The sequence below is a fragment of the Fulmarus glacialis genome, unplaced genomic scaffold (genome assembly GCF_000690835.1).
Source record: "Fulmarus glacialis isolate BGI_N327 unplaced genomic scaffold, ASM69083v1 scaffold38265, whole genome shotgun sequence".
Taxonomy (NCBI): Eukaryota; Metazoa; Chordata; class Aves; order Procellariiformes; family Procellariidae; genus Fulmarus; species Fulmarus glacialis.
The window spans coordinates 9,018-21,404 of record NW_009214313.1 but is presented as its reverse complement, the minus strand read 5'-3'; the positions used below and the strand labels follow the sequence as shown (position 1 = coordinate 21,404).

The 12,387-nt window shown below is 39.6% G+C and overlaps 2 protein-coding genes across 2 annotated transcripts in view; both read right to left on the bottom strand.

Annotated features, from left to right (window-relative positions):
* Nucleotides 1-221: 221 nt before the first annotated feature.
* On the bottom strand, nt 222-8,823 carry LOC104077325 (acyl-coenzyme A synthetase ACSM4, mitochondrial-like). Its single transcript, XM_009578513.1, has 13 exons — nt 8,623-8,823; nt 7,560-7,770; nt 6,936-7,143; nt 6,414-6,557; nt 5,688-5,844; nt 4,968-5,047; nt 4,059-4,182; nt 3,452-3,532; nt 3,243-3,344; nt 2,746-2,873; nt 1,958-2,057; nt 1,115-1,234; nt 222-308 (listed from the first exon to the last, which is right to left on the bottom strand). The coding sequence occupies exons 1-13, from the start codon at nt 8,821-8,823 to the stop codon at nt 222-224; spliced, it is 1,743 nt and encodes a 580-aa protein (XP_009576808.1).
* Nucleotides 8,824-12,049: 3,226 nt separating this feature from the next.
* LOC104077327 (acyl-coenzyme A synthetase ACSM4, mitochondrial-like) overlaps nt 12,050-12,387 on the bottom strand; it is a gene marked incomplete at its 5' end in the record, with an annotated part of 8,771 nt that continues 8,433 nt past the window's right edge. The window contains one exon of the mRNA XM_009578514.1: nt 12,050-12,136. Within this exon, the coding sequence (XP_009576809.1) occupies nt 12,050-12,136 (87 nt within the window). The remainder of the gene's footprint in view (nt 12,137-12,387) is intronic.

Genomic DNA, 12,387 nt, shown 5'->3' with positions numbered 1-12,387 from the left:
AGTTGTATGGTTTGTTCCCTTTCCCAGCAGTGCTTCAGGAACTGAAACTGTGGTACTGACATTAGAAACTGTGCAAGCAGGCACAAACATCACATCTTGGTGTTATCTATAGTTTTTGATGCTCAGGCATGTAACAAAAATAGATCAGGAGGGCAGTTATATCAGAGAAATTTATATAGTGTTAATGGAATGAAAGAAGTTCTGTTAAATTCCAAACAATGCTACATCCGTCCCCACTCTTTGTTTCTTAATTCATTCCTCTTGATCTTCCCAGTGACTGTCTTTGGCAACTCTTGGACAAATTCCACCTAAATAAAAAAAAAAGACAGAAAACAATGTAGCATGTTCTACAGAGTTGGTTTTCCAAGACTGGGTCTCAGAAAATTTGGAAAACTAAGAGGACTCTCATCAGTAAGAACTGCTTGCCTAAAGGATCAAGTCCAAGCCAAATCAAGGCAGCACATTGTGCCACTTGTGAAACAATTTCTTTAGCTGCCTAGATGGCCAAACATCTGTGTAGCTGCCTCCCAGCTAACCAAACTGAGTACTGTAACACGAGTACTGTAACAGAAGGATGAATACCTAAATGGTATCAGAGGTCAGAGATGAAAAAGAATAAAAAAGGGATGTTATTGGCACAAAGTTTTCAATGGTCCTTAGTTCCTATGAGTTCTGCACAAGCGAACTAAGGCACTGCTAGTAGCTCTTTTCCTGTAGTGCTGGGATTGCTGAGAAACACCAAGTGTATTCTCCTGGGTTTTCCTCTTATTTATTAACTGTGAGGAGCAGTAGATAAAAACTTAGTCAGTCAGTCATTACCCTAAAGTCACCGGAGAGTGCTTGGTTGAATGGAGAATTATGATTGCGAACCTGACTTAGAACATGCAGATCTAACTAGGATATCATACAAAGCCTATAAATATTTGAGATATTTAAACAAACACTTTACTCAAATGCATACTAATGTTATTTAGGAAAGATTTTCTGGAGCCAGTGCTCTACCTGAATCTTTACCACTGTCTCTTTCAGGTGAATCATGAAAATCCAAATAGTAATTCTCCTGAGATTTATGGAAGGGTGCCCTGGTTTAAACTTTCTCCTCAGAAGCATTTACCTTTCTAGGGTACTTATATGGAGCAGTAGTTTTCTTGACATGCTCCTGCAAGTCACAGGTTAAGCTCTCCAGGTCACTGGATGAAAAGGTTGGGGACAGGACCACAAATGCTTTCACAACCTGTAAGGTAAAGTCAACAAAAGTTATCCGACACCATCCATTTTTAAAAGCTGATATACAGGTTACCAGTGAGCAGTACTGCTCAGAGTCATGACATGCAAAAGGGAGGAACAGAGAAACCAGCACAAAATAAGAAATGGTTGTGCCCAGCTTCTGCACATGTATGCGCAGAAGGGAAAGCTGAAAGCCCTGTTTTCCTGCCCTCATTACAAAGCAAGAGCATTTGCTCTACCCTCTCAGGAGGGGCCAAGAAGAAGGAGTAATAGGTGTCTCTGCAGAGTTCTCCCTGAAGCTGAGGGACATCTTGTTTCTCTCTGAAGTTCACACTGAGGACCGTAGGCCCATATCATCCCAGCACAGGACTGTGCTTTCTCCATGCATGTAGCCCAAGTCTAACGCTAGGGCAGTTACAGTGTAACTTTGGCTACACCAAGACAGCCAGAAAAGACAATTTCAGTGTATAGACAAGTGCTTAACAACAAGGGGAAAGTAAACATCACTGTAATGTTCTCCACAGAGAAGACCTTCTTGGGATGAAAAGAAACTAAGAAGAGTCAAGGCATGTAAATGGGAAGGGTTTTTGCCTGTCAGCCCAAGTAGGATTATCCGTGCTGGCATGACTGCCTCAGAGGTGTACATTATTCAGTAAAGTAGGAACTCCTTTATATAGTTATATATTTAAACAAACATATTGCTTCCCCCACCACTGTTGAGCATCATTACCTCTCCTCTGATGGGATCTGGGCTGCTGACAACAGCTGTTTCTGCTACTGCTGGGTGCTCTATCAGGGCACTCTCTACTTCAAATGGCCCAATGCGATATCTAAGTAAGGAAAGAAAAATGCAGGATTTGGTTTTATGAGCTGGAAAACCAGTACCAAATGTTTTTTAATCGTCATATTGAAGAAAAAAAAAAAACAAACAAAACAAACCAACAACCAACTATAGAAACTTTAGGCAGAATGGGAAAGTTGGCAGTGTTAGAAGGTAGGAGCATTTCATCGTGGTCATGTGGTAAAGGACTGCTGGGGCTGTGGATAGCTCTCCATCTCTCCCCCTTCCTTCTGGCTCCTAAGCTGGAACTCCATCCCACCCCGATAGCTGGGGTCTGCAGTACCAGCTGATGCCACGTTATGGTATCACATCATACAATATCCAATTGTTTTATTTCAACATGTTACAAATAAAATGTTTCAATGCTCTTTGAGTCCGATAGAGATGTCCTTCAATTTTAGTCAAAAACCAAACTAGATTAAAATCCCTCCTCTGCCAATGGAAGTCTTCACTCTTTGTTGAAAGAGATGAGATTTTGCAGGGGAAACGGATACAGAGATGCCACTGACATCACCAAGACGATACTGCAGGTCTGTGAAAAGCTAATAATAAAAGCAAGTATTCCTAAATTAAGAGGTCAAAACATTCATCATAGGACTATCATGGACAAGTTCACCAGGAACACAACATGTAAGATTATACAATGGCAGATTTAGAAAGGAAGCATGCAAACTGACCCTGAAGAAATGATGATGTCATCGTCTCTTCCAATAAACTGAAAATATCCATCTTCATCCATAGTCCCTCTGTCTCCAGTGACATAAAAATCCCCACGTTCACTTTCTGCGGTTTTCTTAGGGTTATCCTCAAAGTGGTTTACAAACAGTAGTTTAGATTTTGAGCATGCATTAGCTATATGTTACGCTATAATGCACATAATGTTAAATGCACTGGAACTTCATTTTTCAGTCAAGGATGTTGAAGAATTGTACTGACATTGCTATAAAATAGGTTTAAAAAACAAAAAAATTTTGATTCTTTTACAAAAACGTTAACTCAATCTTGAGCAAATTCTTCTCTTCCCTTTTCTAACATCCACCAATCCAAACAAACAAATTACCCTGGTAATAAATAATAAACTGGTGAAAAACATTCAGCCTTTTGAACCACTACTATGCAACTGGAGAGATTTTGGGGAGATTGGTGGTCGTGAGGAATAAAATAAAGTCCTTACTACATATTCAGAGAATAAACCAAGCGGTCTTATAGGTTTGCTTCTGATAGCGATTTCCCCCTGTTGTCCTGGAGGCAGAATATTAGCATTTTTGTCTACAATCTAGAATGAAAAACAACACATACTTTAGTCCAATCAGAAAAAAACCCCAACCAAACCCAACCAACCAAAAAACCCCTATGAAAGAATCTAAAGAGCAGCCAACAAACCTGCACATCATAAAAAGGAGCTGCTTTCCCCATTGATCCAGGTTTAACCTTCATTCCTTTAAAAACAGAGCAGATTATTCCCTGTAAAAATCAAAATCAAAACAAAGTTTTGCAATAGAAAACTGCTACATTCACATTCAATTCATTAAATGTATTTTCTAGAATAATTCCAAAGCAAGGAATTAAGGTTCATAGGATCCTATATGTCTGTATGGTGCTGTATGCTACCGATAAGCAAAATCAAGAAACTCCCTGAAAGAATCCTGTTCCATTATCTGTGAAGAATTGATGCCCTCTGTTAACCAGTCTTCTTCCTTAGATTCAAACTCTGCCCTCTTGCCTGTCACTGTCACTTGGAATTTGCTTAAGGATATTTATGGAAATATTAGAGCACATCTCCTCCCAACAATCCATGTTTCTGGCAGGTTCTGTGAGGAGAGCCATGAAAGGGTGTTCTTTCAGAGGTTATCAGGGGAGGAGATTACTGAAACATTCACAGAAACATGAAGGAAGAAACAGTCTGTGTTCTTTGAAAACAAACATTAAAACACCGTAAAGCAAAAAGGAATTACAAAGATTTAATAGAATATTGACCCTACAGATGTACCGTTTCAGTCTGCCCATATACTTCATAGATGTCCAGCCCAGTCTTGCTTTTCCACTGCTCCATGACTTCTGGGTTGAGTGGCTCCCCTCCACTCATGCAGTGCTTCAGGTTCATGAATTTGTAGCTTCACAAGGTGTTAAAAAACAAGAGAGGCAGTACTTAAATCTATTGGGCAAGACAAGGAGCATGCAACTATAAAGAAATAATACTGGAGAGCTGATTACTGGGAGAGTTAGTCCCATGAAGTGGGGAGATGAGAGGATTCCTGATCCTTTGGCTCCTGACACAGAAAGGATATCAGTCTGTGCTCTACGCTATACATATGAGTAGTAGCAGTCAGAGTTAAACACGTGAAAAATAAAGTTAAATTTTTGCTGAAGTCAACTGGGATTTAAGGACATGCCTATAACTAACCACAGAGCGATTTGCTGAGCCAGGGCCCTGATTGCTGACCCTTTGCAACAGCCCACGTGAGAAAGTGCAAGAGGGAAGGAAGGAGCAGGGCAGGCAGTGAGAACTGGAGCAGGGGATGATGTACAACTGCCACAACAAGTCGCTCCCTCACAGTTATCTTGACACTGACTTTCTAGGATGACAGTCCTTCCCAAAGCATGGACAATTAATGTGGTAATTGAAAATTACGATAAAGAATTTAACAGGCGCTCAGTTTCATAGCCTCAGGTATTTGCTGACAAGTTCAGTAGTGAAAGTCTCAACTTTCTGAAGGAAAGTTTCTGTAAGTTGGATCATAAAATTCAGCAAAACTCACACATTTTGTATGGCAGTCTTTTCATGAAGGATATTTTATACTAAATTACTATCCTATTTTGGGCCAAGCAGCTAAATCTGGGAGATCACTAAAGTTTAGTTAGGATAAATTAAACATTAGTAAATAATTTCTTGACGTACTTGGAGAGGTCATTTTGCACCAGCATGCGAAACAATGTTGGAGCACCAACCAGCGTGTCAATGGGGAATCTGCAGAGAGTCTAGTGAGTTAAACAATAAGATGGACATATGAAGCTCAGACAAAACAACTGCCTTGTGGATGTACAGTAAACAGGTGATACAGGGGGCAAACGTAGCTCTCCTTTCTATGTAAAAGCACCATAAGCTCTCTGTTGGGTAAGAAACCCTCCTATGGCTGGTGTAATATGCAGAGATTCACAGTATATATTTGATCGGACAAAATCCCATGCTAACGTGTCTACATGACACCCAGACCGCACAGCTTGGAGCACGGGCAGAATAAGCCTGTCTCTGTCTACATTACAGGGAGGTTTTCACTTTCATCTTGGCCAGTGTGGGCAGAGAAAAGCTTCCGTTTCAGTTGCATTAATACAAGCTGATATTACTTCCATGGTCAACTAGAACAAAAGGCAAGCAATTATTGCTGCTTTTGGATGATTTTCATTCACGTGCTCACCAGCTATGAGCAAAACGTACGAATGAACCACAGGTTTGCCCCTTTTGTGTACATTAAAAATGCAAATAGGGGATTTACGCAACGGATAAAGCATCTCAAACACAACTATGGACACAACCCTCACGAAATCTATGGATGCTGTTAAGAATTACTTTTTTGCGCCCTTTCTGCGGATTAACACATCTCCATGAGTTTTGTCTTACATTTAGGATGGCTGCTGATTCAATCTGTGGTAGTTTATGTATAAAGATGCATGATCCAAAAACCCAGGGATCAAAAAAAGATGCCAGTGAAGCTAGTATCCATCCTGTGTCTGCTGTGCTCCATATTATGTCTGAGGGTGTCAAATCCAACCAGTACCTGATAGAGCAGAAAAAATTGTACGAAAAGATACATATATACACACATACATATGTATATCATACATATATGATGTCAGTCAAAACATAGGATAGAGTAAGGGAAACAGAGGAGTCTATTCAATAAAGTGATTTTCCACTAGGTAGGAAAGATAGGGCTGAAGCAGCAGCATTCATGGATGCTGTGTTGGACACCAGGTATTTCAGTTCTAAGGCTGCTAAGGGACGAGGGCAGTCTGTGCAACCAACATAAACTCTGCCTCTGCTCATCTACGCATGTCACAAAGCTTTTTGCAGCCCAAACAGCATGGTATCTCTTGGTTCTTTGCGCTAAAGTATTCCCAGCTGATGGCTGTCCTTCGAACCACTCTAAAGAAAGGGTAAGAGAGATTCATTGAAAAATGGAAACACTGGGCGTGATCTTACTCCCCTAGAAATTTGCTGGAGTTTCTAGTCCGATTTCAGAGGGAGAAAGATTGGGGCCGTACATTGGTATTTCTTATTCAGTAATTTTTCATCAGTTCTACTACGCAATTATCCCATGTTCAACCAGGCTCAAACCTTTCATACCTTTCACTTAAAAGGGGTCTGAAACCAAGACTACCCTGGGAATGTTCAGTCATCTTTGGAGAACCTGTGGTTCCACTGGTAAAGAAGATACTCATTGAGTCTTGAAGCCTTGTTTTGACGCAGGAATGGTCAGCAGATTGGTTTCTTTAAAACAGAGAATGCAATTGTGACTTCAATGGTTACTTTACACAGGCTTCAGAATGTAATGAAGTATTGCATATTGCAGAACTCCTACCCCAAATAAGCTTCACAGAAGTTTTTCACCAAATTAGACTAAAATAAAGTGGAGTTACACTTCCTCAAAGACAGACTTCCCCTTAAGAACAGGATAGAAACTTCCCAGAACAAGACCACTGTTAGTAAACAACTCCGATGTGGATCAGCAATCAAGCAGTCGTGATTAACACCTTAATGTTGGCATTTGATGAGTATTCGTAGTTGATGAATACTTGTAAACGAGCACTTGTGGAGCACAGGTCTGCTTTCTGCATCATGACTGCAATGTCACTAACTCATACTCACTTGTACAGGTCAGTGAAGTTCAGCCATCCCTCCCTACTGCCTTTGGACACGATTAGCTTGGTTTTCAGAAACTGACACTCAGATGCCACTGAGTCCACAGCAGGAGCCAGTGTGTCATCGGTAATGATGCACGTGGCCTTTGATGCCTGGAGTCGATACAGTATGTCTTTGGCTGATAACTGGGATATTCCTGGAATTAAGACAATTCCTGGAAGAGCAATAAAGTTAGTTTGGGATGGCATTTTTTACATCTAATTCTCTTCTAAGAACCTAAACTATTAACTATTCCCAAACTGACCTCAGATGGATTTGCCTTGGCATTCCCAAGCCAAACAGTTATAGTGGAATAATGCAGCTGCTTGTGCTCTCCTGTAAGGAATGAAATGTGGACCCCTCTGGTGACTTCCACTGCTCTTCCCTGCCTTCTGTCATCTCCATGCCTGCTGCACAGGCCACCTGTCCTACAGCACCTACTGCAAATCCTTCAGGACTGCCTGCATAATTGGTAGCTAGGCCACTCGCTAGATTATTACATTACTTTTCCTTTATAAACCATATAAATACTTGATCCTCTCAACTGATTTGCATTAACCAGGTTTACCAGTCTCAGATATGCTCACTGACCTGCTCGCATGCAAGCCACATTCACCAGCCACCATTCTGGGACTCGCGGCAGGATCACAACAATTCTGTCCCCCTTCTGCAGTCCACATACTTTAGTCAGCACATTGGCCACTTTCCGAGACAGGAACCCCAGCTCCTCAAAGCTCCACTTCACTTCTTCTCCTTTTCCATTTATCCACCAAAAGGCAGGGTTTGATGGTCTCTTTCCAGCCTACAAAACATAGGGATTCAAAACCAAAACATTTTATTCTGAAAGACCACAAAATTATAATGCACAAATATCTGCAAATTATGGAAAATCTGAGTATTTCACAACTGGCATATAAGCTATTATTTTTCCCTTGTCCTTAATGGATCGAGATCAAGCTTAGATATTCCCCATAAATTCTCCTTTTCTGAACCTGAAATGTTTCCCAGCCCAATTGTCTTCAGACTTAAGTCCTAGTCTGGATCCTATTTCAGTTTAAGCCTTATGCTGAGCATTAATGCTTCTACAAAGTTACAGATAACGTGAAATACTTCACATAATACTCCTGATATTCTGGATGGAGTTGTGGAATACTATTAAACAGAAGCAGCACAGGCAGAGGACAAAATAAAACAACAGGACAACATGGTATCCCAGGACTCTTTCTAGTCTGATTGCTCAGAAAGAGGGGAGTTAAGCGGTCTTTAACTACAGGCCATCTGGACAAATGCAGAATCCACTTTGGAGCAAGGCAATTAAACATTTGTGGGAGAATTTTCCCTAGCATGCAATGTTATTGTTATGCTACCTGTATTTTTATGATTTATTTATTACAGTATGCAGAAGGAATAAGCACAGCCATTCCGAGGTTAAATCAAAGTCAAAAGGGACTTACCAATTCTTTTTCTACCTACATAGGGAGCACCGTGGGTGAGAGACACTTTTAAAATAAAGCAAGAAAGAATGAGGTTTTGTATAATTTCCTAATGCAAATTGGCTTTGGCAACTGATTTTTTTGATAAAGAAAAAACCCAACTTATTTCAAATGAAATTTCAGATTAAAGTATCTCATCTGCACAACAAAAGACCGATTACCTTTTCAATCTCAGACCATTTGTCCAGTACATCACTTGCAAAGTTAAAGTACTTTGGTATCTCCTGTTCACCCCTCCTGACAGACTCGTACTGTGAATATACATCAGAGGCAAGCAGCCTGGGGTGTCCGTGGAAAGTCCTATTAGGAGGCTTCAGAGTCCACAAGGATTTTAGAGTCTGTAATTTAAACAACAACTTCATGGCAGAAGATGATGTACATAGATGCTGTGGACTATATAAGAAAATTTGCAGAATTGTTGCTATGAATCCTGCAACAACAACAAAAAAAAAAAGAAAAAGAAAATAATCTTGAGATTATCCAAAGACAATTCAGTTATGAATTGGTGAGTTATTAATTGAAGTCACTGAGGCTAGTCACAGCCAAACTGGTGTTTTTAACAATTCAATTAAATGTGAAGTTCCCCATCCTGCTTTCTTATTTTTTTTACCACCAGCTTTTTAAGGACTTAATGTACAGTACTGATCTGGCATCTTGTCTGTAGTTCAGCAGATCTTTACAGATTCTTGATGTGTTCTTTGGGGCTGCTAATTGCCCACAACTCTCCTTAGTCAAACACAACATCAGATGTTATTGTTTGCATTATGAGAAGGTTACTGGTTCTTACACCAAAGCATTCAAGTAGCTGATTCTCTATTCCTTTTCCTTCACATGGAGCTAAAGGATGTTTCCAGACTACTTCCATCAAGATTCTCACTGCTTTAGCCTGAACAGTTGCTGACTGATATATCCATTCACCACATACATCCGAAGAACCTTCACTTCAGGAATCCCTTACGTAGGTCCCCAAATTTGATTTAGACACTTCTACATTTGCTCGCTGTAAATGCCCTCTTCCATCTGTACTCACCATAATGATCCTAAAAGCTCTCAAGTCCAATTATTTTCTTCCTTTCCATTGCTACTCTTCTTTTTTTCTTTCTCTCTTTTTTTTTTTTTTCCCCCAGCACTCTAGAAGATTGCTTCAGAACTGTGCTCAACTCTAAAAATTTTAATGCTATTTAGAGGCTTCTCCTAAGTGCACATGAAGATTATCAAACATGGAAAAAAAACCTGGCTCCTGTCTGGAAGAGCTTGCAGTCAGAGCAGGAGCCAGTGGAGTCCTGGAGGCCTATGATGTTTCTAAAACCTGGGTCCATCTATTGATTTTCCTTTTGCAACCACTAAACACAAGTCACTAAACTCAGTACAAGGTTGGGTGAGTGACTGTTGAAATACAGATTAATTTTCTTTTCTGTTCTTACAAAGGATGAAGCTATCCACAAACTAGGAACAAAATTATAGGTAAACTCTTGATCAAGTTCTTTTCCATGTGGAATTTCTGTGGCCTGAGCGAAGCTGTAAAGTTTTGCCCTTTGTCCCAGGTTTTTAAGTTCGTTTTGTATTCATTTACCTTTTGTCCCATGTTTTCAACCGTACCCACTTATCCTTACATCTCTGATGCATGGATCTCAGTTTTGGTCAAATTTTATTCACCAAGAAAAAGTAACTTATTTAACAGTGGAATTATTTCCTTACTCCTTAACAGGAGCTTTTACAGTAATATTTAATCTGCCTATCAGGTGAATGAACTCAAATACCCAGAACTGGCACAACTTAATCTTTTCAGTGATACCTGACAGCATAAAAAATCTGGATGGAGATTTTCCCCCCAGAACAGATACCTTGTCAAAACAACAGTAATTTGCAGTGTTCTCCATGCTACATGGAAATTGTGGTAGAGAAAAACTGACCAGCTGTAAATAATCCTATAGGGTATCATTTGCTCCTGAGAAAGAATCATAAGACACGGATATAAAATTAAGTGTTATTATGTCCCTAAGTGCTACCCATTTCAGAATCAGGATTATAGAGCAGAAACTTATTTAGATGGTACTTACATTTTAAACCAAAACTCTATTAACAGGACCTGGTGGAAAAAATTAATCTGAAAAGGTTTTACGGTGAAAAATGGTCTTTTAAATATTCCCTAAATATGTCCTCTTTGAGGTTGTGACCTCCACTGTTAATGCTAAAAAACAATGGATCCACTTTCATTCCTTTAAAAGAAAAGCCTAATCATTTTGATTATTCTTTTTAATCACATAGTAAGATATTTCTCATTTCTTAGTCTGCTCTAATTCTATGACTTAGCTATAATCTACAGATTTCAGAGCATTGCAATGACAAAATCTACACAATAGCCTGTAAAGAAAAGAGGAGAGAAAGAACTTTTAGGAACAGTATTCAAGACTGGAAATAGCATTCAAGACTGGCAAGATAAAAACTATTTTAAATCCAGGATTCCCTACTGGTCTACAAAAATGTCTGCAAAGTTTTTCTGTGGGAGCCTTTGACAGTTTTTAGCACTTTTTCACCTGCAAACTTAGAGATGAAAATGAAGTAAGAAAATTGAGGAAAAGACCCAGTAATGGCAAAGTCCTCTGAACTGCTGCAAGAATCAGAAATTATTTTTTCTGATTTAGTACCATCTGCTGCTTCTCAATGGTCAGCAACACTAGGAATTCAGACAAACAACGTTTTACTGACCTGTTTGCTGTGGACAGTATAGATTGAGAGCTGGCTGGGGTAGATCCTCTTCATTTAGTTCATTTGGCTTTCAGGACATGTGTTTCCCAAACGAGGCACTGTAAAGATTAGCCTTTATCTGGAGACGTGAAACCTGGACGCTCTGCCAAAAAGGATTTGGAGTGAAACTCTTTCTACTTTATCATTTGCTTCTTTTGAAGTAATGAGAACAGAACATAGCACAAAACAGACCAGGCAGCACAAGTCTTTCTGTGAAGTAACCTTTTTCTTGTAATCATTTACACCGTTGTTAATTGTGCATAATTTGCACCTTAACCTAAAGCACTTTGTATCTTCTCTTTTCCCCCACTTTAACCATTTAAGTAGATCACAAATTCATCAAGATGAAGAGAAGTAGTTAAAAAATATGTCTTTCTCCTTCCACTCAGAAAGAATTTGGGAATGTTACAGTGATAATTTTCGAAGAGAGAATCACTTCTGATACCCACTACAGGACAAAGATTATTTTTATTAATTTCTCCTTTATTTGTAATTATCAAAATGTTGTAGTTACACTTTTTTTTTTTTTTTAAAGGAAACTGTTTATACTAATTCCAGAAAAAAATTAAACCTTTGTAAGCTCTTGGATCTATCCCTTCTCTCTCCCATTCCTCATTCTTAATTATTTGCACCTTCCCCCTTCTGAAAATTTGTAGGTCGTTGGCAAAATGGTCTAATAATACATATCCTCAAGCCATATGAGTGTTATCTCCTTTTTTTTCCGCAGCTTGTTTTTCCATATGTTCTCCTAGTGCTCTGGGTCATGACCACACGCCAGCTGTGATGTGCTATGGCTGGTATGGATGATGGAAAGTTTCTCTCCTCAGTTTCCAGATCATGTTATACTCTTCCCCACTCTTTGTTCCTTAAAACCTTTCTCTGGATTTTCCCAGTAGCCGTCTTTGGCAGATCCTGAACAAACTCCACCTGAAAGGCAAAAATGCTCACTTTTAGCCAAACACATTCTGATTAATCTCTCAGGTGCAAGGAAAGACACACTTCTATTATGGCTGGGGTAAAAAGATGGGAAGCTGCACAGCTTGGGGCTGGGACAGTGAAATTCCTTACTACACATCTTAGCTGACTGCACAGGTGGTACTTGCAGGGACAAGTACCACAATCCTGAAGAGATGTCAGCTGTCAGGACAGGGAGTTACTGGTGTCTTTCCTGGTTGTAA